The 24,950-nt window shown below is 41.4% G+C and overlaps 1 protein-coding gene across 5 annotated transcripts in view; it reads left to right on the forward strand.

The window, feature by feature from the left end:
- The window catches only part of BICD1 (BICD cargo adaptor 1), a 253,912-nt gene that overhangs the window by 105,197 nt on the left and 123,765 nt on the right, over positions 1–24,950 (forward strand). For all 5 annotated transcript variants that reach the window (XM_077807517.1, XM_077807516.1, XM_077807519.1 and 2 more), the window contains exon 2: positions 10,621–10,833. In XM_077807517.1, the coding sequence (XP_077663643.1) occupies positions 10,621–10,833 (213 nt within the window). The remainder of the gene's footprint in view (positions 1–10,620; positions 10,834–24,950) is intronic.

The following is a 24,950-nucleotide window of genomic DNA, read 5'->3' on the forward strand; positions in this document are numbered from 1 at the left end:
CTGTCATTGCTGAATTCTCATTCTTCGGAGTGCTCAGCATCCATTTGGAATAAAAGTCACACTATATACTGTTATGAGGTTTCAAAGTCTCAGGGCAAATGCTCAGTGTTTAATGACATCATACTGTACAGTTTTTGTGAGCAACTGAAAAGGAAAATTTCCCCCCTTCCCCCCCAAGTAAATTTATCACCAACTCCCTCCTTGGGCAAATACCTGAGGTAAAAGATGGGCTCTATACTGTTACCTAAAGGTTCGATTCCAGGCTCAATTTATTAATCAAAGATTATTAAAGATTAATCAGCATGATACAGAAAGTCAAATACATTATCAATATGGGGAAGTGATTTTGCAGCCTGATGCATTCCAACTGTCTTGCAGAAATTCCCCCCTTTATATATTATACTTCTTTACAAAAAAGAGACTCAGAAAATTTCATACTCATGACCTATTGACTTGTGGAATTCCTTTCATGGCATCTCAATTTATATAATTGTGATAAACTAAAGACCTCTATCAAAAGTCCTTATCTCACAAATTATGAAGACGTCTGTAACAACATGTGTTCACTTTCTTGGTTTTCTGGACATATTTCTGAAGATCAGTGGGTCAGAGAAAGACATCACGCACAATCTGCCATTTGACAACGCACAGAGATTTAGCCTGAATATGAAGGATTATAGTTATAATAATAAAGCATTATGGGACTTTGGTTCATCTACAAAGGATCGTTGGGGTCTGGTTCATCTGCTAACAGCGTCATGCCTTGGTGATCTCACACTTGACCTCTGTCACACCAGTCGGGGATGTCTTCCATTGAAAATGTGGCATTCGGCCTTTAGAACTTTAAATCTAGCTTGAGCATCACACCCAATTTAAACTGTTGTGGCACTGTACCAGGAGGCCAGTAGTTTGTCAGCCAGGACTCAAGCTAGGGCTTTAAATAGCAATGTTAGTGTCTTGAATTGCATCAGGAAGCCAATGCAATTGTCAGAAAACTCATGTAATATGTTTCCTGTAACTAAAAGCCAGCGGTGGGCCAGCAGTATCTTCTGAGTCGCTTTCTAGGGTAGTCACAACTAGAATTACTCTCAGTAATCTAATCAATCACAGAAGCATGGGTGACTGTGGCAAAGTCCAGATCAGAGATAAACAGCTACAGTTATGGGACCAAGTACAGCTGAAAAAAAGCACATTCTGGCCTAGAGAAGCACCTGGAGTCCCCATACCTAGCTGTAATCCCTCCTCCACCACAAACTTGCATGTATCTAATCTTCTCCTCAACCCCCATGTCTACTTAACACACCCATTTATTCCTTGTGACAGGGTCTATTGTGCCTCTCTGCCCCCTGCTGGAGGCATCAGCGCTCTGACATTCCCCGCTCAAGGAAAATCCATTCATACCAGATGACCAAAAAGACAGTCCTCCAGAAGCCTAGAAGGGCCAGGAAGAAACACTGACCAATCAAGAACCAGCAGGCCAGTTAAGAAGGCATAGCCTTCTTTTGTTCAGGGTGGAGCTGGGTAAGACGAGGACAGAGGAGGAATGCTTCGGGGTTGACCCAGAACCCAGGCCTAGTCAGGCCTTGCCCTAAGTATTGCAGCTAAGCATTTGCCTTTTTTCTCTTTGGTGCAGACAGCTGAATCCTGATGTGCTATTTAGTTATTTGATTGTTTAGAGACGGATGGTAAGATCACAGCACAGGTCATCCTGCCCCAAGCAGATAGTCAAACCTTGCAGACTAAGGTGGGAAGTACCTGCAGTACCACTTGTGGCCCTGAAGGGGGCACTGAGAGCAGCCCCAGCTCCCACATACCCCTTCACATGACCTAAATCCCAATTACACTCCTCCATACTCCACTGTACAGCCTACCCTCGTCTACATTTGACATCCAGCTCACACATGATGCGTGCACAACTAACTCCTTTGCATCCAACAAATGCACATCCAACTCATTCTTCCTCTCAACCTGACTCGCACCAATAAGAATCTCCTTGAACCTTCATTCCTTTGAGAACCTGAACCAAGCAGGTTTCTTTTTTCAGGCTTCAGGGAAGTATTTGCCACTTTCAGTTCTTTGTTCCCGGGTGGCCTTCTAACACCTTCCCATCAGATGCTGTCACAGGGTAGCTCTCTGGCCCTCGTCTCCCATCCCATTTCTCTTTTAGGGCAAGCTATCTGCTCCCTGAATAAACATGGGGAAATAGTTTTACTTTGTGTAATGACACATCCATTGTTATTGGTTATATAAGGAAGTACTGTTTTCTACACAAATGCCTTAGGCTCTGATCTTGAAAATATTTATGCATGTGCATAACTTTAAATGTGTGAATAGTCCCATTGAAGCCCTTAAGTAGTTCTGTTTGGAAAGTTTAACCATTCTACGTGCAAATTGTTCTAATTGAAGTTGAAAAAGCACAAGGAGGACAACTGCTTGCGTACACTTTGACAAAAGGATACTTTTGATATTCTCTGCTTGATGTGTGGGTTTGCATAATTTCCAACCATGCTAAGAGGAATTATGAAAAAAAAAAAAAAAGGAGGGGGATGGGGGGGAATAAATTGACAGCAATTTGTGGAGTAGTTTAATGGCTTAGCTTAAAATATTTTTACAGGCTATGTGTTCAAATTAGAATTCACAGGAAAAAATACGAAATTGTTTATTTCTCTCTAATTATAGCTAATTCCCCTGCTTATATTCACATCGTTGCTCTGGCTCTCATCAAACTGCTGCAACTATAAATAGCAATGTAGCCACAGGAGGATGGGTAGTGGCAGGGGAGCGCTGAGCCATGCCAAGTACCTATCCACTGGTCTCAGGTTTGTGCTTGGCCTGGCTCCGCATGTCTCTGCTACCACTCCCCACACTACTGCAGCGACGCCGCTCAAGCGGGCGTATGCGCATATAAGCGGGGCAATCGTTCCCCGGCTTTGAGTTGTTGTAAAATGTACATAAAAACTCATCAGCTCAGTTGCACCCTCATGTCTGATACCTCTGTTATATTTGGACATTTCATAGTTGTAAAGTATCAATTTCTGTGAGAGGTAGGAAGGTAGGCAGTGGGGTGAAGTGATGGTAAAAAGCTTAAAGCTCTTACAGTGTGAGAACTAGTTTATAGTATGTGAAGTATGGTACAGCTTTGAAGATGATTGGCAGAAGTACAGTTCTTAATCAATGTAATTCATAATTTGCTGTTAGTGGTTTTGTAAAAAGTGATTCCCGATAAATGATTTACCAGCACAGTAAAAGATTAAGCAAATTGCTGGTTCCATCGCTGAGCAGCTAAAATTCCATGGTTCCTGTGGAGATCTAAACATGTACTAGAGATCCGCTATATTTTTGGCAGCTAATTGTCCTGCATTCCTTTTAGGAAAAAGCATTTATAGCTTGGATTTTGGAGGGTGGGGATGGGAGGGGAAACAATCCTTTTGTGAATGGTTGCCTCTTCTTCCTCAGACTTGTATACACTCGGGAAAATCACAACTATTGTGCTCCTGTGTCCTGCAACTTGTGTTTGAAAATGTCCTTAGTTCTAGCATAGACATCATTTCAGCTCCATTACAGAAAGTGTGTTAGATGTGGTGCAGCAAATAATAATTAAATATTTGTTTGTATAATTTTTCTTATGCCCGAAAACCCTGAGGGTCTAATACAGTATTGTTGTTATTTTTTTAATTAAAAGTTGCTATGGACAAATGCTAACCAGGGGAAGGTTTTCAGGGAAGAAAAATAAAAACCCAAATCCCCTTTCAATGCACCCCACAAACATAAAAAGACAGCACCCTGACATTATATATGAGGAAAAGGGCTCATGATGACCAACGTAGAAGGATGGATAGGTTCATTGATGGGAGGGATAGGTCCATCAATGGCTACTAGCCAAGATGGTCAGGGATGCAACCCCATGCTCAAGGTGTCCCTAAACCTCTGACTGCCAGAAGCTGGGACTGGATGACAGCAGATGGATCACTCAGTACATTGCCTTGTTCTGTTCACTCTCTCTGAAGCATCTGGCACTGGCCATTGTCAAAAGACCGGATACTGGGCTAGATGGATCGTCGGTCTGACCCAGCATGGCCGTTCTTATGTTTTCAAGGATACCACTGATGCATTTTGGCATTTATCCATAATATTCTCTTTAAGTGATATCTGACAGCATGGGAAGGATTCAGATTCTAGTAATATAGGTATTTAGTAGCAAGGCTGCCTTGCCCTCCCACCTTTTCAGGGGCTAGTTATCTTCTCTTGCCGTGCCAGCTACAGCTGCTGTGATAGACACATTTTATATGCCACCATCTACAAACACACATAGCTAACATAAGAATGGCCATACTGGATCAGACCAATGGCCCAGGTAGCCCAGTATCCTGTCCTCCGACAGCTGCTGGTGCCAGATGCTTCAGAGGGAATGATCAGAACAAGGCAATTATCGAGTGATTCATCCCCTGTCATGCAATCTTGGCTTCTGAAGTCAGAGGTTTAGGGACACCCAGAGCATGGGGTTGCATCCCTGACCATCTTGGCTAATAGCCATTGATGGACCTATCTTCTGTGAATTTATCTAATTATTTTTTGAACCCAGTTATACTTTTGGCCTTCAGAACATCCCCTGGCAATGAGTTCCACAGGATGACTCTGCATTATGTGAAGAAATACTTCCTTATGTGTGTTTTTAAACTTGCTGCCTATTAATTTCCCTGCATGATCCCTGGTTCTTGTATTATGTGAAGGAGTAAGTAACACTTCTTTCTTCACTTTCTCCACACCATTTGTGATTTTATAGACCTCTATTGTATCCTCCCATAGTCGTCTGTTTTCTTAGCTGAACAATCCCAGTCGTCTTAATGTCTCCTCATTTGGAAGCTGTTTCATACCCTTCATCATTTTTGTTGCCCTTCTCTGCACTTTTTCCAATTCTAATCTATCTTTTTTTGAAATGGGAGAACCAGAACTAGATACATTATTCAAGGTGTGGGTGTACCACTGATTTATGTAGTGGCATTAAGATATTTTCTGTCATATTCTCTATCACTTTTCTAAAGGTTTCTAACATTGTGTTTAACTTTTTGGATTGCTGCTGCACATTAAGCAGATGTTTTCAGAGAACTGTCCACAATGACTCCAAGATCTTTCTTGAGTGGTAACAGCTAATTTAGAATCCATCATTTTGTATGTTTAGGTGGGATTGTGTTTTCCAGTGTTCATTACTTTGCATTTATCAACATTGAATTTCATAAAAAGAAAAGGAGTACTTTTGGCACCTTAGCGACTAACCAATTTATTTGAGCATGAGCTTTCGTGAGCTACAGCTCACTTCATCGGATGCATACTGTGGAAACTGCAGAAGACATTATATACACGGAGACCATGAAACAATACCTCCTCCCACCCCACTCTCCTGCTGGTAATAGCTTATCTAAAGTGATCATCAAGTTGGGCCATTTCCAACACAAATCCAGGTTTTCTCACCCTCCGCCCCCCCCACACAAACTCACTCTCCTGCTGGTAATAGCCCATCCAAAGTGACCGCTCTCTTTAAAATGTGTATGATAATCAAGGTGGGCCATTTCCAGCACAAATCCAGGTTTTCTCACCCCCCCCACCCCCCTTCAAAAACCACACACACAAACTCACTCTCCTGCTGGTAATAGCTCATCCAAAGCCCACCTTGATTATCGTGCACATTGTAGGGAGAGTGGTCACTTTGGATGAGCTATTACCAGCAGGAGAGTGAGTTTGTGTGTGTGGTTTTTGGAAGGGGGTGGGGGGGGGGTGAGAAAACCTGTATTTGTGCTGGAAATGGCCCACCTTGATTATCATACACATTTTAAAGAGAGCGGTCACTTTGGATGGGCTATTACCAGCAGGAGAGTGAGTGTGTGTGTGGGGGGGGGGGGCGGAGGGTGAGAAAACCTGGATTTGTGCTGGAAATGGCCCAACTTGATGATCACTTTAGATAAGCTATTACCAGCAGGAGAGTGGGGTGGGAGGAGGTATTGTTTCATGGTCTCTGTGTATATAATGTCTTCTGCAGTTTCCACAGTATGCATCCGATGAAGTGAGCTGTAGCTCACGAAAGCTCATGCTCAAATAAATTGGTTAGTCTCCAAGGTGCCACAAGTACTCCTTTTCTTTTTGCGAATACAGACTAACACGGCTGTTACTCTGAAACCATTGAATTTCATCTGTCACTGTTGTCCAGTCAGCCGGTTTTGTGAGATCACTTTGTAACTCTTTTTAGTCTGCCTGGGACTTAACTATCTTGAGTAATTTTGTACCATCTGCACACTTTCCCAACTCACTGTTTATCCCTTTTTCCAGATCATTTATAAACAAGTTGAATAGCACTGGTCCTAGTACAGATCCTTGTGGGATTCTGCTGTTTACCTCTCTCCACTGTGAATACTGACCATTTATTCCTACCCCATTGTTCTCTATCTTTTAACCAGTTACTGATCCATGAGAGGACCTTCCCTCTTATCCCATGACTGCTTACTTTGCTTAAAAGTATTTGGTGAGGGACCTTGTCAAAGGCTTTCTGAAAATTCCAGTACACTATGTCCACTGGATTGCCCTTGTCCACATGTTTGTTGACCCCATCAAGGAATTCTAATGGAGTGGTGAGACATGATTTCTCTTTACAAAAGCCATGTTGACTCTTCGCCAACATATTGTGCTCATCTATGTGCCTGATAATTCTGTTCTTTACTATAGTTTCAACAAATTTGCCTGGTACTGAAGTTAGGCTTATTGGCCTGTAATTGCTGGGATTGCCTCTGGAGCCTTTTAGAAAAAATCGGCGTTACATTAGCTATCCTTCAGTCATCTGGTACAGAGGCTGATTTAATGGATAGGTTACATACCACAGTTAGTAGTTCTGCAATTTCATATTTGAGTTCCTTCAGAACTCTTGGGTGAATACCATCTGGTCCTTGTGATGTAGTACCATTTAATTTATCAGTGTGTTTCAAAATCTCCTTGACTGACAACTCAATCTGGGACAGATCCTCAGGCTTGTCATCAAAAAAGGGCAGCTGAGATGTAATCTCCCTTATATCTTCTGCAGTGAAGACTGATGCAACAAATTTATTTCGGTTCTTTACAATGGCCTTGTCTTCCTTGAGTGCTCCTTTAACATCTTGATTGTCCAGTGGCCCCACCGATTGTTTGGCAGGTTTTTGCTTCTGGTGTTCTTAAAAAAGATTTTGCTGTTAGTTTTTGTGTCTTTTGCTAGTTGTTCTTCAAATTCTTTTTTTGGCTTGTCTAATTATACTTTTATGCTTGACTTTCCAGAGTTTATGTTCAGAGTTGACTTCCACTTTTAAAAAGATGTGTTTTTGTCTCTAGCTTTCATCACCACAGTATCTGTGTCCCTTTGATAGACAGGCACTTTATTGCTTAGGCCTTTAATAATTAATAATGAGCCACTGAATGCACCTTTTATTTCATAAGATGCACTTTATTGGCAGTGTTCATAACTCACTGTTATATTAACAGGTTTATTGACTGAATCACAATTAACAATTAACAGTTTCATTATTTTAAATCGAACCTCTTGTTTAAAATAACCCATCCAGTAAGTTGCTGACTCCTGCTGTTTAAGAACTTGCAGCCTTTTGAAGCGACAGCTGGATTAATATATTATTGAATATATTTAGAATCCTTTAATGCTGATTTCACAATACCCTTCAAGTAAACCACACTTACAAAGTACAAAGGTATGAACAGAGTTTTGCGATTAAATTCTCAAGGGTTCTTTCAGTTGTGATGCCAGTAAAATGTTGCATGTGTTCTGAGAAGGCTATAAATAACAGTAAGGCAATGAATTTAATTCAGCATGACATTTCTATTAACAAGAAGGTAAAGGAGAACACTGTTTACAAGAAGACCAACTGTCTAGTATACTTTGGGTTTGGGGTATCAGGCTGAGAATGGAGCTGAGTACAGCAGAAATTAAATTTTTGGGAGGGTCTCCATTAGAGGAATAAATGCTTCCACAACCTTTGTCAGCCCTGAAATGGGAAGACTATCACCATCTTCCAGCAAGAATAATTTTTTGGGTTAAGAAATATGTGTGAGAGCTTTAGCTATTATTAAGATAGTGGCTCTTTGTTACTTCCATTGGATTTTGAGATAGACTGTCTGTCTGGTTTTGAGCAGGTTATCCACTGTTTTGACTAACAGTAATTAAAATGAAATGGCAGATGTTTCTTCACTATGTACCTTTTTGTCTGTCTTATTGAGCTAAATTATGCTGCTGATCTCTACTGGGCCTGCTGAAGTACTGAACTAGAGCTGTACAAAGCAACCATCTCTCTCATTAACCACTGGGAAATGCTGTGCAAGAAAGGGGATCACTCAAGCCAGCAGCAGGGAAAGAGAAACTGGCAAATATCTGTTCCTTTAGAAATTTCTCTTCATCCCTAAATAATAATACTCTCTTTTCCTGAGAGGAATAGGGGATAGAAAAGAAGGGAGTGGAGGGATGAAAAGAAGAAAGTAAATGGAAATGCTGTCAAACTCTCTGATTTATTTTTTTAAGAGTTTAAAAGTGGCATCCCTATTTGCTGTACAGTAATATAGATGGTCATTGCCTACATAGCCCTCTCAGCTTTCTTGTGAATTATGATCAGCCTTCACACATTTTCTTTGCACCCCTGACTGCCTGAAGTTGGGTCACATCATAAGACACTGTTGAAAATGGAAGACAATGTAGAGAGCACTACTAGCCATGTACACTCTTTTAAAAAAAATCTATTTAATAGAAATTAGAGAAAAAGAGCACTTGCAGATATTAGATTACCTAGTTCAGTGACGGCCAAATGGCTACCGATGACGTAAGCCCCATGGGCAGAGACAGTGTTTTGTCCTGCACCTCACAATGTAAGTGGTCCTGGTCCATGAATAGGTCTCCTAGGTGCTATGATAATACAAATAAGAATATTGAGCCCAGGAAGACTAAATGTCTCGGCAAGCAATGCATCATCTTGATCTCAGACGAGACTGCCTGGAAGAAGATGAAATATTGCACGGTGATACCTGTGTTCATTCTGAGCTACGTCTATGTTACAGATGACAAAAGCTTCAGTGTGTTTTATTTCATGCAAATTAAGTGGGGCCCTCTGTGATGTTACACCCCATATTTGTCATAGAAATATTGTTATGACATGAATATGGCATAACTAAGATATGTTTTATGCAAGGTGGGTCATGTGAGGTATCATTGAAAAGGTTACGATCTACTGAATGTGCTTATCCAATTTGTATGTATATATGATTTTTGTATCTGAGGTTAGGAATATTGACTTTATAACAATTACAACTGCATGTGTACTTGGGGGAACGCCCACCAGACAGTAGGCAATCAGCCTGAATGAGCCATTTAAGAAGGACAATAGAACTTATAGAATATTAGGGTTGGAAGAGACCTCAGGAGGTCATCTACTCCAATCCCCTGCTCAAAGCAGGACCAACATTCACTAAATTATCTCAGCCAGAGCTTTGTCAAGCCGGGCCTTAAAAACCTCTAAGGATGGAGATTCCACCACCTCCCTAGGTAACTCATTCCAGTGCTTTGGAGATACTAATCTCCCACCATCCTGAGGAGCTTTGTTGCTTTGACACTGCAGGGTCATCTGATGCTGTCACCTGGTACAGAGTACCATCTTGGACATTGCTGGTATTTTTCCACTGGAAACAAAGGGTTCTCGCTTTATGTAAATTCTATTTAAGGCTGGGGAGTAAGACAAACAGGACTGGTCTCCATTGCCTCCCAGTCCAAGAAGGAAGATTGCTAAAAACACCTGAAGGGAAAGGCAGGGGTTGAGTCCAGGCTGAGACGGGTCCAGTCTGTAAAGAGAAATAACTGGAACTCTAAGCTACAGAAACTCTGCAACTTGCCTAAAACAACATTTAGGGTGAGAAATTACATTTTGTAATCTGTTTCTTGGGTGTATTAAGCTTCATTTGCATGTTTTGTTTTATTTGCTCAGTAATCTGCTTTGTTCTGTTTGCTATCCCTTATAATCACTTAAAATTTATCTTTTACAGTTAATGAACTAATTTCTTGTTTATTTCAAAACCCAGTTTGTGCCATTCATACCTTGGGGGAGGGGGGGGGAAGCTGTGCACATCTCCCTCCACATTGAGGGAGGGGGTGAATTTTTATGAGCTTGCGCTGTGCAGAACTTTCTATACAGTTCAAGACAATATTACTTTGGGTTTGTGCCGCAAAGGAGGTGTGCATGTGAGTGGTGGGAAATCCCCGAGCTGATTCCTCCCACACAGAGCTGATCTCAGTGTCTGTGTCCGTTTGCAGCAGGGTGTGTCCCTACCTGTGTATGTGTGCTGGAGAAGGCTTGAGGGCCTGGCACACCTAGGGCAGGGTGAGGAAACCCAGGCTGGTGGAACAGGCAGAACCAGTGGGACCCCAGCACATCAGGTGGCATCCCGGACAGGGGGTTCAACCTGTCACACCTTCATCTCTTGGAAAGCTGCTGATACAGTGTTTAGTTGGTCATAGCTTGGAGGCCCCAGATGTGGTCCATTCCTCATTGCAGGGCAGAGTTGCTCTCTACAGTGAGTAGATTTTTAAGGGCTTCCATTATTTTACTCTTGCAGGCATTTGGACAATCATTCTCAATCCACCGCAAAGTGGCTGAAGATGGTGAAACACGTGAAGAGACTCTCCTGCAGGAGTCTGCATCAAAGGAAGCTTATTACCTAGGGAAGATCTTGGAGATGCAAAATGAGCTGAAACAGAGCAGGGCAGTGGTCACCAAGGTTCAAGCAGAGAATGAAAGGCTCACTGCTATTGTCCACGACCTGAAAGAGGTAAATTGATGAGGGTGAGGGAGGTGGGCAGGGGATGGGACTAAGAATGGGGTTTTTTTGAGTTTGATAAATGGTATGGCTCTGAGTCTCAAAAATAGCCTTGTATCTATAAATATGGGAGTATCCTGCGGTAATCAATCCCAGGGACATCGCAACTGTGTGTGTGTGTGTGGGGGGCTTTTAAAAAGAAAACAATCACTGTTTTGAAAAGCTGCATTTGAAGTAAAACCAGGTCAGAAATTTATAATTTGAAAAGCACAGCAGGGTTTTCATCACTTACTGTTCAGGACCTGCAGAAAGATGCACTTCTCATAAATACCTGTTTTTTGTGTTCTCTTCTGTTCAGATGATTTCCTCTCTTCCTCTCACTTTCTGTTTTCTCACTCAGATTATTTTCGGTTGGCTATGCCTAGCCAGAGCTACCACTGCTTAGTTGTTCACTCTACTGTACAGGGGTCATGAGTTTGGTCATGTTTTGAAAGTTGGGATTAGGGACGAAACAAACTAGCTAGCTAAGGTTACAGACTCCAGAGAATACATGTCTTCAGATTTCCTAGTCTTACCATTTTCTTAATAGAATAATGACAAACTGAATGAAGTGTAATAATTGGAGGTAACTACGCATCTCAGGTGCTTGTAGGCCTTTGGCCTGAGGAATAAACGTATCTCACATTACCCTCATACTCATTGCCAGAAGTGTCCTGTTGCTTACATAGCTCATTGCTCCTCTCTTTCCAGGCATGCACATCTCACTGAGATTAATATCATAGGTCCTATGTGTCAGTAGGGAGTCAAGAACTGAGGTGCTGTTCTACTTTAAGTGACTGTGGACTTTGTCCCGTGTTCCACTACTGACACTAAGGCTTTGCCTACACTTGCAAGTGAAAGACAAAACTTTTGTCTTTCAGAGGTGTTAAAAAAGCACACACACCACAAAAGACAAAAGTTTTGCTGATGACAAGCGCCAGTATGAACAGTGCTTTGTCAACAGGAGCGCTTGCCTGCCGACAATGCTAACACTGCTCGTTGGGGGTGGGAGATTTTTTGTCGGCAGGAGCACTGTCTCCTGCTGACAAACAGTCGCTATGCTGCACAACTCTTACCGGCACAACTGTGTCGCTAAAAGCTGCATAGTGTAGACATAGTCTAAATAGAGTAGACAGAATCAGGCTCCAATACATAGAAACAGGTAGGAGAAATGCCTGCCACATTTTTGGGAGCTAGACAATAACAAAGAACTGATAAGTGCTAATGTAGTCATTACTGGCTGCTCTTGCCTGATTGCTCAGTTTTCAGAAAGCTGTTTAGTACATACTCTCCCAATCTGTGCCATATTCAGCCAGTTATTTGCAGCATTATTGTAGCCATGATGGTCCCAGAATATGAGGGAGACAAGATGGATGAAGTAATATCTTCTATTAAACCAACTTCTGTTGGTGGAAGAGACAAGGTTTCAAGCTACACAGAGCTCTTCTTCTGATCTGGGAAAGGTAATCCCTTTTTGCAAAACAATCACTCCATATCTGGTCCCTCAGGCCTCATCCTCAAAGGAAACCTGCACAACACCTTCAAATGACAAGTTTGGAAGTTTAAATTCATAACTTTGCTAGACACTGAAAATCATGGATTCAGACATACTGGCTTTATGTGGGCATGTCTACACATAAACTGCTACAGCAGCACAGTGAAGATACAAACTACGCCGATGGGAGAATCCCTCCTGTTGGTATAGGTATTCCACCTACCTGAGATGCTAGGTTGATGGGAGAATTTTCCCATCAACCTACTGCTGTCTACACCTGGGGTTAGGTCAGTTTAACTGCATTGCTGAGAGCTATGGATTTTTCACCCCCCTAACTGACATAATTATACCAACCTAATTTCCTAGTGTAGACCAGGCCTGTTTCTTTACAACAGTCTGTAACCTACCAACCCTTATTTGTCCCAAAACTGCAGAGATGTTAATGGCCCACTTCATTTTGAAGTTACCACATGTGTTAACGCCTATGTTTAACAATCTGTTCTACTTTGTATTTAGCTGTGACACTCTGATTACCTTTCCCACACCCGAAGAAGAGCTCTGTATAGCTTGAAAGCTTGTCTCCTTCAACAACAGAAGTTGGTCCTATAAAAGATATTACCTTACCCACCTTGTCTCTCTAATATTCAACCAGTATGTTTAATAATCCATTTACAAAGAGAAATTGGAGAAGAACATGGTCTTGTGCTGTATGAGTAGAGAAACAAGCAAATATTAAGTCCAAAATCCTTTTTTTTTTTTAAGAGGGGCCGTTTCTTGTTTTTTAAAATACTTAATAAAAAAATCATAAAGTACAAATTAAATTTAACCTCCCCATGTTTTTAAAAAAACATTTTTAACCACTCCTCCACAATGCTGGAGATAGTAATTTTTGTGAGTGTATCATAACCCCACAGTATTCTGGTCTGGACTCAGTTGATCCTCTTTGGTGTGGAAAACAGATTGTTGGAGTCTCCCAGTGCAGGCCCTGTTATAGGTACCATGTTGATAAGTTGCTTGAGGAAGGTGCACCTCCAGCCCCCATCTGTGTTGGGAACTCTCTTCTGATTGGGTTCTGCTTCTTATTCTGGTCATGTGTTTCAGAATCAGGATGCTGATCATGTACTGTAGGAGTGTCTGGTCAGCAGTTTTCCAATAGGGCAGAAATATCTGAATCCCTGCAAGGATATTTTGAACAATCAGGACATATTTGAAAGCCAATGGTTCTTATGAGCTCTGTGAATTGAGTAATCCCAGAGTTTAAAAAAACAGGAATTTTTCCAACGATGTGCCATACTACAGTCTGTCAAGCTGTTTGAGCTGGATTTTCCTCATTATAAAAGGGGGATGGGGGCTGTCAGGGCTTTCTCTGTGAGGCCTGTGGGACTCTGTAACTTGTCCCACCCATCCTTGTGTGTGTGTCTGTCTCTTTCATGTACACACAGAAATAGGTTCAAATTGGTGCAAAAGACACCTGTCTGAGAGGGCTGAGGGTACGTGTCCCACAACAATGAAAGGTGGAAAGGAGTGTCTGGAGGTCTCTGACTGGCTGAGTTCCTATTGAAATTATTACATTAATGCTGCTGAGACTTCATTGTATTATTAATGATGTGTTGTGAGGTCTAGAAGCTCGGCTAGGCATCCTAAAATTATTATTTTAAATCCAAATAAATAAATAAATAAATTAAATAAATGTTTTCAAAAGTAAGCCTGTCCTTTGTCCTCCCCACCCAAGGCCTCTGGCTTGTGACATTCAAAATTTGTAGTCCTAGAGTTTAAGGCCAGAAGGGACCATCAGATCATCACATCTGACCTCCTGTATGTTACAGACCAGCAAGACTACCCATCACCCATACACTAAAGCCAACTACCAACATTGATTAGAGCCTCTTAAAATCTTTCAGTAATCTGAACCAGAGACCATATTCCGTTTTCATTAACTAAGTTTATAGTCATGAGGAACATTTTTCAGTAATCAGTGGCAAAGTTCAGATATATTATGGGAATGGTTGCTGGCCTGTGTGTCTATAGAAATCAATATGGTTAACAGCTTATTTAACCTTTTATGTAGCTGCATGTGAACTGGTGAAAGGTGAAAATAAAGCCAAAAGTGTCACAATGTAACAGGATCTTTTTACAATATAATCTTTATCTTCTGTCACTTTTGCTGTGAATTTTGCTATATTTTAAATATTTTTGGTTTTTACGGGGGAGATTTGCAAAGGCACAAATGGCAGTTAGGAGCCCAGTTTTGCCATTTGTGCCATTGAAAATCTCCCCCTAGAATAGGATAAGGGGGCTCAGTGCTTTATAGTCCAGCAAGAAGATGAGGTCTCTGACCTGAGGAGCTTACAGCCCTACTTTAGGCTAATTCCATATAAACAATATGTGACCAGACTCAAAATCCAGAGCAGGAAGCTCTTGCGAGGGGGCCAGCTGTGGAAGGACTCTACATGTATGGGAACTGTAAATCTGATCCGAGCACAGCTGACAGGATGTAGAAAAGCATGAAGTTAAGAGTGGGAAACTGTATCGAGGGGGGCGGTTATGAGATCAAGTTGGGCGTAACCAAGATCTTGAGTTTGGACGTAGGAGGAAAAGAGCAGAGATATAGGCAGAGTTGGAACTGTGCAAAGCTTAAAAGGGTAGGCTGAGGAGTTTGAACATGATGCAGATAAATCCCTTTTTTAGTCTCCAAACACGTTCACTGATAAGTTTTAAGGGCTGCCATTCATTCCAGCTCTCTTCAACCTATGGAAGAGGAACTTCAGATGAAACCTGGCAGACAAAGGGGTGAAACCATATTCTGTGTCATTGGAAACCTCTGCATAGCTGTTAGGACTGCAGAAAGGTGCAGCCACCACAGACCATGGCTGCCTGCAATCCAGTAGATAAAATAAATGAACATCAAGGCTTTGGTGATGGGAATGTTAAGGAGCTTAACCATCAGCGTACACCTGGTTTCCAGAGGGCATGGGGAAATAAGTAGCAGTGAAAGGGTGGATGGGGAGAAGAGAACAGGGTACACACTCCCCACAGACTTCTATCTTACACTAAGATTGGGCTGAGAGAGAAGTTTTAGGATCAAGTCCTGACCCTGCTGAAGTCAATAGCAAAACTCCCATTCACTTCATTGGCATCAGGATTTCCCTTTTAATACCAAAAGGATATAGTGGATGAAACTTTGGACTATTTCTATTTCAAACCCATTCCAGACTTCACTGCTTCAGCAATTGAAATAGTTGTGCTGTGGATTTTTTCCAAGTATGAATAGCTACTACCAGGACCTTAATCACTAGCTATTATAATTCCTTTTGTTCTGGGCCATTTAATGATGGAGAAATTTAACTGTGCATGAAATGGCCTTTTTGCTTCCAAAACTTGAGCAAGTTTTGTACGCAAATTGATTTGCATTCCAGAGACGTTGGAATGTTTACATTTTTATACTAAAAAAAGGACCCTTTAAAAAATAAATATGGGCTGTTTTCATTCGGAAATGATCCTTTAATCAGTTAAAAAAAGCCACAATTATTTATGGTTTCTCCTCCCCCCCACCCCCAAAAAACCGCAAACAAACGGAATATATTTGAAAATTTTAAATAAGATGTGAAATCCTCAAATATTGAGGTTTTTAAATTTTGTTTAGTTTTTTTTTTGCAGTAAAAACACAAATCAATTCAAAATTTTTATCACGTTACCCTGGTTCCTGATTTTGTTGTCTCTCTGATGCTAGCTAGTGGCCATATTTTGAACCTGCTCAATCTACTGAAAAATAACTAAGTATTCTTGCCATGAAAGAGTAATTGTATTATCTCCTTACAAACACCTGTGTAGCTTTGTAAGAAAGGATCCACTTCTAGAGAGGTAGGAAGGAAAGACCTGAGAAGTGGTTAGCATGGCTTTCTAAACTGGCACCCACTTCACAATGTACTGTTGATAACTTTTATTTGAAAAGAAGCATAGAAGCTGGATGTCAGAGTGGCCCTCGCAGATTGCTCTGAGGGTCTAGAACTGCCAAAGAAAAGAAGAATTGTCGAGGCACAGGTGGCAGCTGAACTAAAATTCATCTTTTCACTTTGCAAAGAGAGCATTCTTGTCACAATGAGTGATACGAAAGCAGAAGTAGTAGCAGTGAGTAGCTCAGCCATGAGACAGGTTGTAGGATAAGTCATGTAAAATTGGCATCCGTGGTTTCCTGTCTGGTTGTTCCTCTAGTTAGGAAGTTTTTCATTTATGTATTCCTAACTGTAAGAACAGTAGGACAATGGAACAGATGCCTAGGGAGGTCGTGGAAGCACCTTCACTGGTGGTTTTCAAAAGGAGGATGGATAGTCATCTGTCTTGGACGGTTTAGACTCAACAAATCCTGCATCTTGGCAGAGGGTTAGACTAGATGGCCATTGCGGTCCCTTCTAACCCTATGGTTCTATGATGATACCATTGTTGCGTGTTGAAATTTAATAACAATTCCAGATTGTCAAATAACAGGATCAAATGGAATTATTTAATCAGATTATCAATCAGAGATTAGTACAGTACTAAACAGACTACAGAAAGAATAGATACATTACCACCCTTGGCCTCTGCCATGTACATTGGCCAAACTGGACAGTCTCTACGTAAAAGAATAAATGGACACAAATCAGACGTCAAGAATTATAACATTCAAAAACCAGGTAGAGAACACTTCAATCTCTTTGGTCACTCGATTACAGTCCTAAAAGTTACAATTCTTCAACAAAAAAAACTTCAAAACCAGACTCCAATGAGAGACTGCTGAATTGGAATTAATTTGCAAACTGGATACAATTAACGTAGGCTTGAATAAAGACTGGGAGTGGATGAGTCATTACACAAAGTAAATTTTTCCCCATGTTTATTCCCCCCTCCCCCCCCGCTGTTCCTCAGATGTTCTTGTCAACTGCTGGAAATGGCCCACCTTGATTATCACTACAAAAGGTTTTTTCCCCCACCGCTCTCCTGCTGGTAATAGCTGACCTTACCTGATCACTCTCGTTACAGTGTGTATGGTAACACCCATTGTTTCATGTTCTCTGTGTATATAAATCTCCCTGCTGTATTTTCCACTGAATGCATCCAATGAAGTGAGCTGTAGCTTACGAAAGCTTATGCTCAAATAAATTGGTTAGTGTCTAAGGTGCCATAAGTCTTCCTTTTCTTTTTGCGGATACAGACTAACATGGCTGCTACTCTGAAACCTGTCTTTTTATAGGGAATGAGACAAAGAAACCCCTTTTTGGAAGGAAAATTACTTTCCTACGATTAATTTCACTTTGTGTTATGTTTTAACAGTTTCATTTTACCTTATAGAATTTCTATTATGGTATCTTTAAGTTACATGATTGGTAAACTAAAGGGAATTCTAATCTGGTCATTATTACTGACTGATGAAGTGAGCTGTAGCTCACGAAAGCTCATGCTCAAATAAACTGGTTAGTCTCTAAGGTGCCACAAGTACTCCTTTTCTTTTTGCGAATACAGACTAACACGGCTGTTACTCTGAAACCTGTCATTATTACAAACAGCATTTCCCACTGAGTTAATAACATCTTTTAATGGATCCCCATTTCATCATTTCAGAAAACACCTGCAATAACAATTGTTCCCTGTCAGTTACCCAATCCTTCTTATATTCCAGTAGACACTTTTAGTAGTGTGAGGGGGGTCTCTTTTTTGCACATCTGTTTTCCCATACACTTAGAGGCACCCGCAATAATGAAGTACAGTCCAATACTCAGTCATATGAAATTCCTAAATATAGGTCATTCACAGGTTATAAACCAACACTCTTGCCTTACTTTTCAAACACACTCTTTGCTAATACCATATGGATTTTGGGAGAATCGTTGATATGTGAATGAATTTAATATATAAAAAGAAGAGGACTAAAAGGATTAATATTTACTAACATCATGTTTTTTTGTTGTCTAACACAGGCATGTGTGGGGAAACAATTCATAAGAGCTGTGATGGAGAGTATGTACCTGCATACATGGGGGAATACTGAGTTTCATTTAGGGGTAAAAGATTTGCCTTGCCGTGAAGGAAGTGTATGAGCTGTCAGTCCTGCAGCAGTCTGGACAGGTGGGCCTTGTTAGGTTAAGCAGGCGTTTAAAAAGGCACTGTTTGTGCTACTGAGTACAAGGAAGAATGCACTCCGCCAGGGGCGAGGGGACCCTGCAACCTTCCGGGGCTCAGGGATTAACAGCATAGAGGGTGAGAGACTTGGTACTTATTCTACTTTGGACTACTTTGCTGGTATAGTATCTCAGGGAGAGCCGGGGTGTGTGTGTGAGCGAGCTAGCCCCTACAGAGGATCTGAAATAGAACCCTTTTTAATACTTATTCCTGTACTGTGCATTGCTGAACTCTGAAATCAGATGGACCCCATCTACCTGAATCAAAGGGCCAGATTAATCTGGAGTCAAATGAATTATAGTAGGGATGATTTACTATTTAAACAAATAAAGCAGCAGCCTAGGGTGGCTCATGGTTTAATGACTGTTAACTGGATGAATGATCTGAGAGCCTGAGATTTTTCTACTTTCTAGTTTATCTATAGCAAAATGGAAATTGTCTCTCTGCTTCTATAGGCACATCACATAAAAGCACCTTTAAACTGGATGAGATTTTTGAGGTCATGCTGGATTTGCTATAAATAGCTTACTGCTTCAGTAGTAGGGTTTTATTATTTAGTTACTAGACATGATGGGAATATACCCAGATCTACATGATGCCCCATAAACAGCAGATCGGGAACCTTTTCCTTCTACCGCCCAAGTCAGAGCAGTAAACTTGTAAAGCCCCAGGCACTTTTTGGGGCTATATAAAAGTAACAGTAATAACAAGGCCTCCACCACGTGTTCACTGGCCATTCTGTTAGGTCTGTGTGGACGAGGAGTTCCTGTTTGGTGATACCATTTGGCAAATCTACTCCTCAGCAGCCACAGCCCTGCCATGGAAGATCTGCCTTTAGAAATGTATCTTTAAAAGTGCCCTGTGCAAACTCCATTAAGACTCTGTTAGCTGGTGCCTTCTTTGGAAGTCCACCAACTGGTTCTGATGTGTCCATGAGGTGCTGTAAACTTTGATCCTGGGAACATGTTTGGAATCCAGTCACCTGACTGTCTTTTCCTTTGCACCTTGTTGTGACATTCCAGGGTGCAATCCAGACCAATGAGGGACTGTGTCACAACCTACCCTGCAGCCTTGGGTGCCTCACAATGCTTCACTGTTGTGGCTCCCAACCTGGGCTCCTCACAAACAGCCAAACATCATGCAGGTCACACCTTGACTGTCTGTGTATAGCCACAGTCCTGATTCAGCAATTCTGACCCCGATACTCTGTCACTAAACACCAGCCCCACTCTGGTTTACAGCAGCCTTGGGTACTGCATTCAGGGTGATCTCAACATATTCCCAGTCCTGAATTTCCCCTCCAAAAAATGTTTGTTCTGCACTGTTCAGCTCTCTCCTGGACAGTCCAGACATTTTAGGTCTGTCCCTGTCAGGGAACAATATACAACAATGTTCTCCTTTTAAATGGAGTTACCACACAGCCCAGTTTAACCACAACCCTGGATTAATTTTGACTAAAAAACTAAAACAAGTGTATTTAGCAAAAGAAGATAGGATTTTAAGTGAGTACAAGCGCAGGCAATAAAGTCACAAATAGTTACAAGAGAAATAGAGATAAAACACTTCCTGATACTAAAACTTTACAAACTTGGCTTGGTTCAAGATTAAATTCTTACCACATGCTCCCAACAGCATTACTGACTGATCTTCAGGTCAGGACCCCTCTCAAAGTCAAAGAGCTAGATTCTTTTGTCATCTTTGGTTCAAGAGAGATGGATAGGGAGAGAGAACTTGGGGTGTTTTTGCCCCTCACTCTTATAGTTCAGTTACCCTTTAAAATGCATCTTCCTGAGAGTGACCCGTAGATAAAGTTCTTTCTAGCTGAAAGCAAGGAGACATGGAGTCTGGTAGGGAGGAGGCTTTTTGCTGCTGTTTGCTGAGATGCAGACCTATTTATTCCTGCCCCCTTTCCTTGCCAAAGAATGGCCACTCGATAGGTTATGGCCCATCAGCTTTGATGACGTCTGGCTGTGGCATCAGTTTGTCCTTTGTCTTTGAGGAACAGGTTTACCTATTTCCCAGACTTGTCTAGTAAACACACTTCTGTTATGATTTCAGCTTATGTTAATAACTGTATATATAATGTTGTTATATACGTTTGACAAGAATATTATTGACCAGCAAGCTATTAGTTTTCAAAGATTATTACAGTAGTGTGCAGGGTGTGACTATAAGGGCACATCTGTCACACTTGTGTAGTCACTTACATCGATGCAAAGTGAGCACAAAGTAGATGTAAATCCTTCTGATTTGATAGCATTGTAGCTCGCTTAGCACTCATTTTACACTTGAGTAATGACTATATGAGATGCATGGCAATGGAAAATTAGGCCCCAGATATCTAAAAGGATGAGATTCTGATCCATGTCTGCAAGTGGTCTAGAGGGGGAAAAAAGCAGCAATTAAGCAAATTGAAGAGTAATAGATTTGGCTACACAAAGCAATAGAGGTACAAAATTGTAGTGAGTTTGTGGAATAGTGTTTGCTAGCGCTGACCCAGATTGAATAGAAATATTTTCCTGTGCCTCATTTTACATGTAATGATCTTTATATTTATTGGGTCACTTCCTCTGTCCTTTGTATCCACTTTTCCTGTCTTCGGTGTGTCTTCCAGAAAACACCCGATAGGAAACTTTAGCATTCTTTGCACCACTGACCCAGAGAACTAAGTGATGTTCTCTGGGTCAGTGCTTTGGTAACCCTGCTAGGTCTTTTCTCATACTATAAAAGGGTACGGATACGCTACAATATGACATTACCTGTCCGTCATAGGAACAGCTGTGAGTTTGGGGGAGAACTTTCCAGAGTCTGGTTATGTCAATTGGCTTGAACTTGTGCTGAATACACTTATTAAGCAGTAGATCAGTTGAAGAATTGCAAGGCAGCCATTCACCCCCACCCACTTATTATGCATCATTGTACAGTTCCCCTGCTATTCTAAATTTCCATGCTTTCTCCCAGTGACTCATTCAGCCCTTATATATGAAACCAAATGAGGGCCATATTGCATTAATTTTAACATTTGTTGAAACACAGTTCATAATATCATGACTGTTCATAATCTGATCATACATTCAAAAAAGACAATCTCACTGATTAAATGTGATTTTAACATTGGTTTTTTCAGAGCAATTTTCACACATCCAGTTCGTCGTCGTACTCGAAAAGGCATCCACATTTGAACAAAAACATTTGTCGGTTGGTCTTGTTTCCTGTTGATGAATCTGGGACTGGGACTTTGAACACACATTTCTGATCTGACACATAAGTGACACTGTTTTCCTTTGGCAACATTCAGGCATTTAGCTCTGCCACAAATAAAAAGACTTAAACAATGGACAGAGGGGAGGTCAAGCAAGGGTTAGGCAGAATGATGGATCATTGATAAGAGGACACTGCATAATTTACAGCATGTATGTTACTTTAATCTCTCTATTCCCTGTTTTTCTTAGCAGAAAGGGTCTTTTAAGATTGTAAACGCCAAATGAAACAAGTGCACTTTCAACAGTGCTTTTTACTTTCTATGAAGTGATAAATCAAAGCAAGAGCCAGGAGCAGGATAAATCAGTGGAGGTACCTACTGAAACTACTGGGAAATGATTAGCCTCCTAGTTTTATTCTGTTTGTATCATGGTAGCATCTAGAGCCCCAGCTGACATCAGGGCTTCTTGGTGTTGGGTACTGTACGAACACGTAATGAGAGACAGTTCCTGCCCTGAAGAGCTTACAGTCTAGATAGACAAGGCAAAGGTTGGGAAGGGAAGTAGAGACACAGAGAGGTGAAGTGACTTGGCCAAGGTCACCCAGGAGGTTAGTGCCAGAATCAGGAATAGAACCGTGGTCCCCTGAGTTCCAGGCCAGTGCTCTATTCACTGGACCATGCTGCCACTAAACCCTAAAAGTCTTCTTATGTGATCCCTATGATTAATATTGTTAATTATTATTATTATTGGGAATTTTTTTCTAATAAGTAACAATTGGGTGACCAGTCCTTGTTTATAGATGAGGACGAGCCCCAGTGGGAAACATCTGTGCTGATTCAGTCTTATATAGTTATTGTTGGCTAAAAGTAACTTAGGCCAGCCGAAGGCTTTTCAGAAAGTGATGGACTAAGTCAATTGTTGACATTATTCGTATATGCTATTAAATCCTGAGTGGCCAGTTTTACAAATCTTTGCAAAGAGATCTGGATTCTTCAGGAGCAGGGGCCATGTTCTGTGCTGACTCTCACCCAATGACTTCAGGGGCTTGCACAGGGGTAAATCAGAAAAGAAATTTACCTCCTGTGTCTGACAGTTTGAGGCTTCAGTCTGCTTCAGTTTGTTTTGGGTTCAAATGTTTAATAACGATATGAGATGTCAAGTAACAGGCTCGATGAACATTTATGTAAATGGAGATTATTAGTCAAAGATTAATACAGCACAGTGAAAAATACAGAAAGAGAGGTTACTCACCTGAGCTGAAGACTGGAGAAGTGACTTGATTCACTCATAACTTACTCCCCAAAACACTTCTCTTATGTACTGTTCAAGACAAAGAAATTTCTTTCCTACAATTGAGCTTAGTATAGGTTCTGTCCCAGATATCTCACAATCCAAAGTTACTCCTAGTGCTGTATGGGGGAATCGTTATATAGTGAGCCTTATCAAAAGAAGCACCTTGCAGGTGGAGCCAGGAAGTCAAGTCAGCAACACCAATCTTTATGGTTTTCAGCAACAAGTAAAGTGTTTACTGCTACTTAAAAGGTCTCTAGTATCTTTTTTTAAAAAATGTTATCATAGTAGGTTGGCAACAGTTATGACAAATAAGCTAAAGACAGCTGCAGCTGAGCCATTGATTACAGAAACCATCAATGACAAAAGCAATTCTTCCTGACATAAACATCAATCAATGGTTCTTTATTTCATTAATCACAGAACACATCTGATAACAAACATTCCCTGTCAATCACCAGTGGTCCCTCTCTAGATGTCTGGGGTACACCCACACTGCAACAAAAAAATCCATGGCACTGGTCACAGAGCCCAGGTCACTTGACACAGGTTTGCAGGGCTCAGGCTGTGGGACTAAACACTGTAGTGTATACGCTGGGCTTGGGCTGGAGCCTTGGCTCTGGGACTCTCCCACATTGTGGGGTCTGGGAGCTGTGGCTCCAGCCCAAGTCCAAACGTCTACACAATTTTTAGCCCTGTAGCCTGAGCCCCATATGCCCGAGTCAGCTGGCCTAGGACAGCCGCAGCCATGCTGCAGAGCTTTTATTGCAGTGTAGACAAAATTGCTACAAGTCAGCGGGATCAGAGCAAGGGAGTACGTGCATTCCATTATTGATTTAAATACATTCCATCATAAGTTTTCTGCCTTGGGTGGGGTGTGTGAGAATGAGAGAGAGAGACAACAATAGCAGAGCTCATAAAGTTGAAGTATTCCCGGTAGTCAAAAGTCACGTGCCACAGTTGACAAACCAACATGGATCTGTCTCCTTGGAACTGCAGGTTATATTGTGGCTCCGACTTGCTTAACATTTGATTACTGACTTTCTCATGTTCACCAAGAAAGGGCATATCCGTGCCCACCTTCTCAATCTACTGGCTCTGTCAGCTGCTCTTGGTTCAGTCTCTCTAGGGGTCCTAGCTTTCTCCTAAGTGGCTCCCTTCAGTTCATCTACAGCAGTGGTTCTCAAGCTTATTTGATCATGCCCCACTTCTTTGTGTCTGGAGTAGTTTACCCCACCCCACCCCACAAGTACATATATCGATATATGTGGCCGTGCTTCACTTCAATCAGTTTCAGCTTCTTTGTTTTTTCACTTCAGTTGGGTTGTTTTTTTTTCTGTTGCACGAATGAGCCAACAATGTGTTGTAATAAGAAAAAAAGCAAAACTGTGATTGTGGGCCATGCTTACAATTAAATGTGAGCACCACTTTGTAGCAAATGGATTATCATACAGATGGCAATGACTCTGGTGTAATGCTCTGCAAGCTAACACAAATCTGTCAAAATGCACAGCACCATCTAGAGACAAATGCACAGCGCCATGTGAGGACCTGATATGTCTGGAGAAATCAGCATTGGTAGTTATTCATTGCTGTGGGTAAAATGTGGTCAGCCTGGTTGCTTGTATGTAGGGATGACTCTCCTCTTTCTTCTGTCCGTGCTCGGTATGGGGTGTATAAACCCTCTTACAGGCTCCCTAACCAATTCAGGATCATGTTCATATTGCCTTCTTTGTTGTAAGGCACACTGTGGACATTCTGATGATGAGTCAAATACGTGCAGGATTTTCTGTATGGCACTGTATGAAATGTAATATGGTTTCCTGTGGAAGACATTTTGTTGGGGGGAAAAAAACACTTCACTTTTGCATTTGTAATGGCTAACAGCACAGAACTGATTGTAACGTAAGGCCTCACAGGTTTAGAGGTTCATCATGAGTTCACTT

Source organism: Eretmochelys imbricata, chromosome 1 (genome assembly GCF_965152235.1).
Source record: "Eretmochelys imbricata isolate rEreImb1 chromosome 1, rEreImb1.hap1, whole genome shotgun sequence".
Lineage (NCBI taxonomy): Eukaryota > Metazoa > Chordata > Testudines > Cheloniidae > Eretmochelys > Eretmochelys imbricata.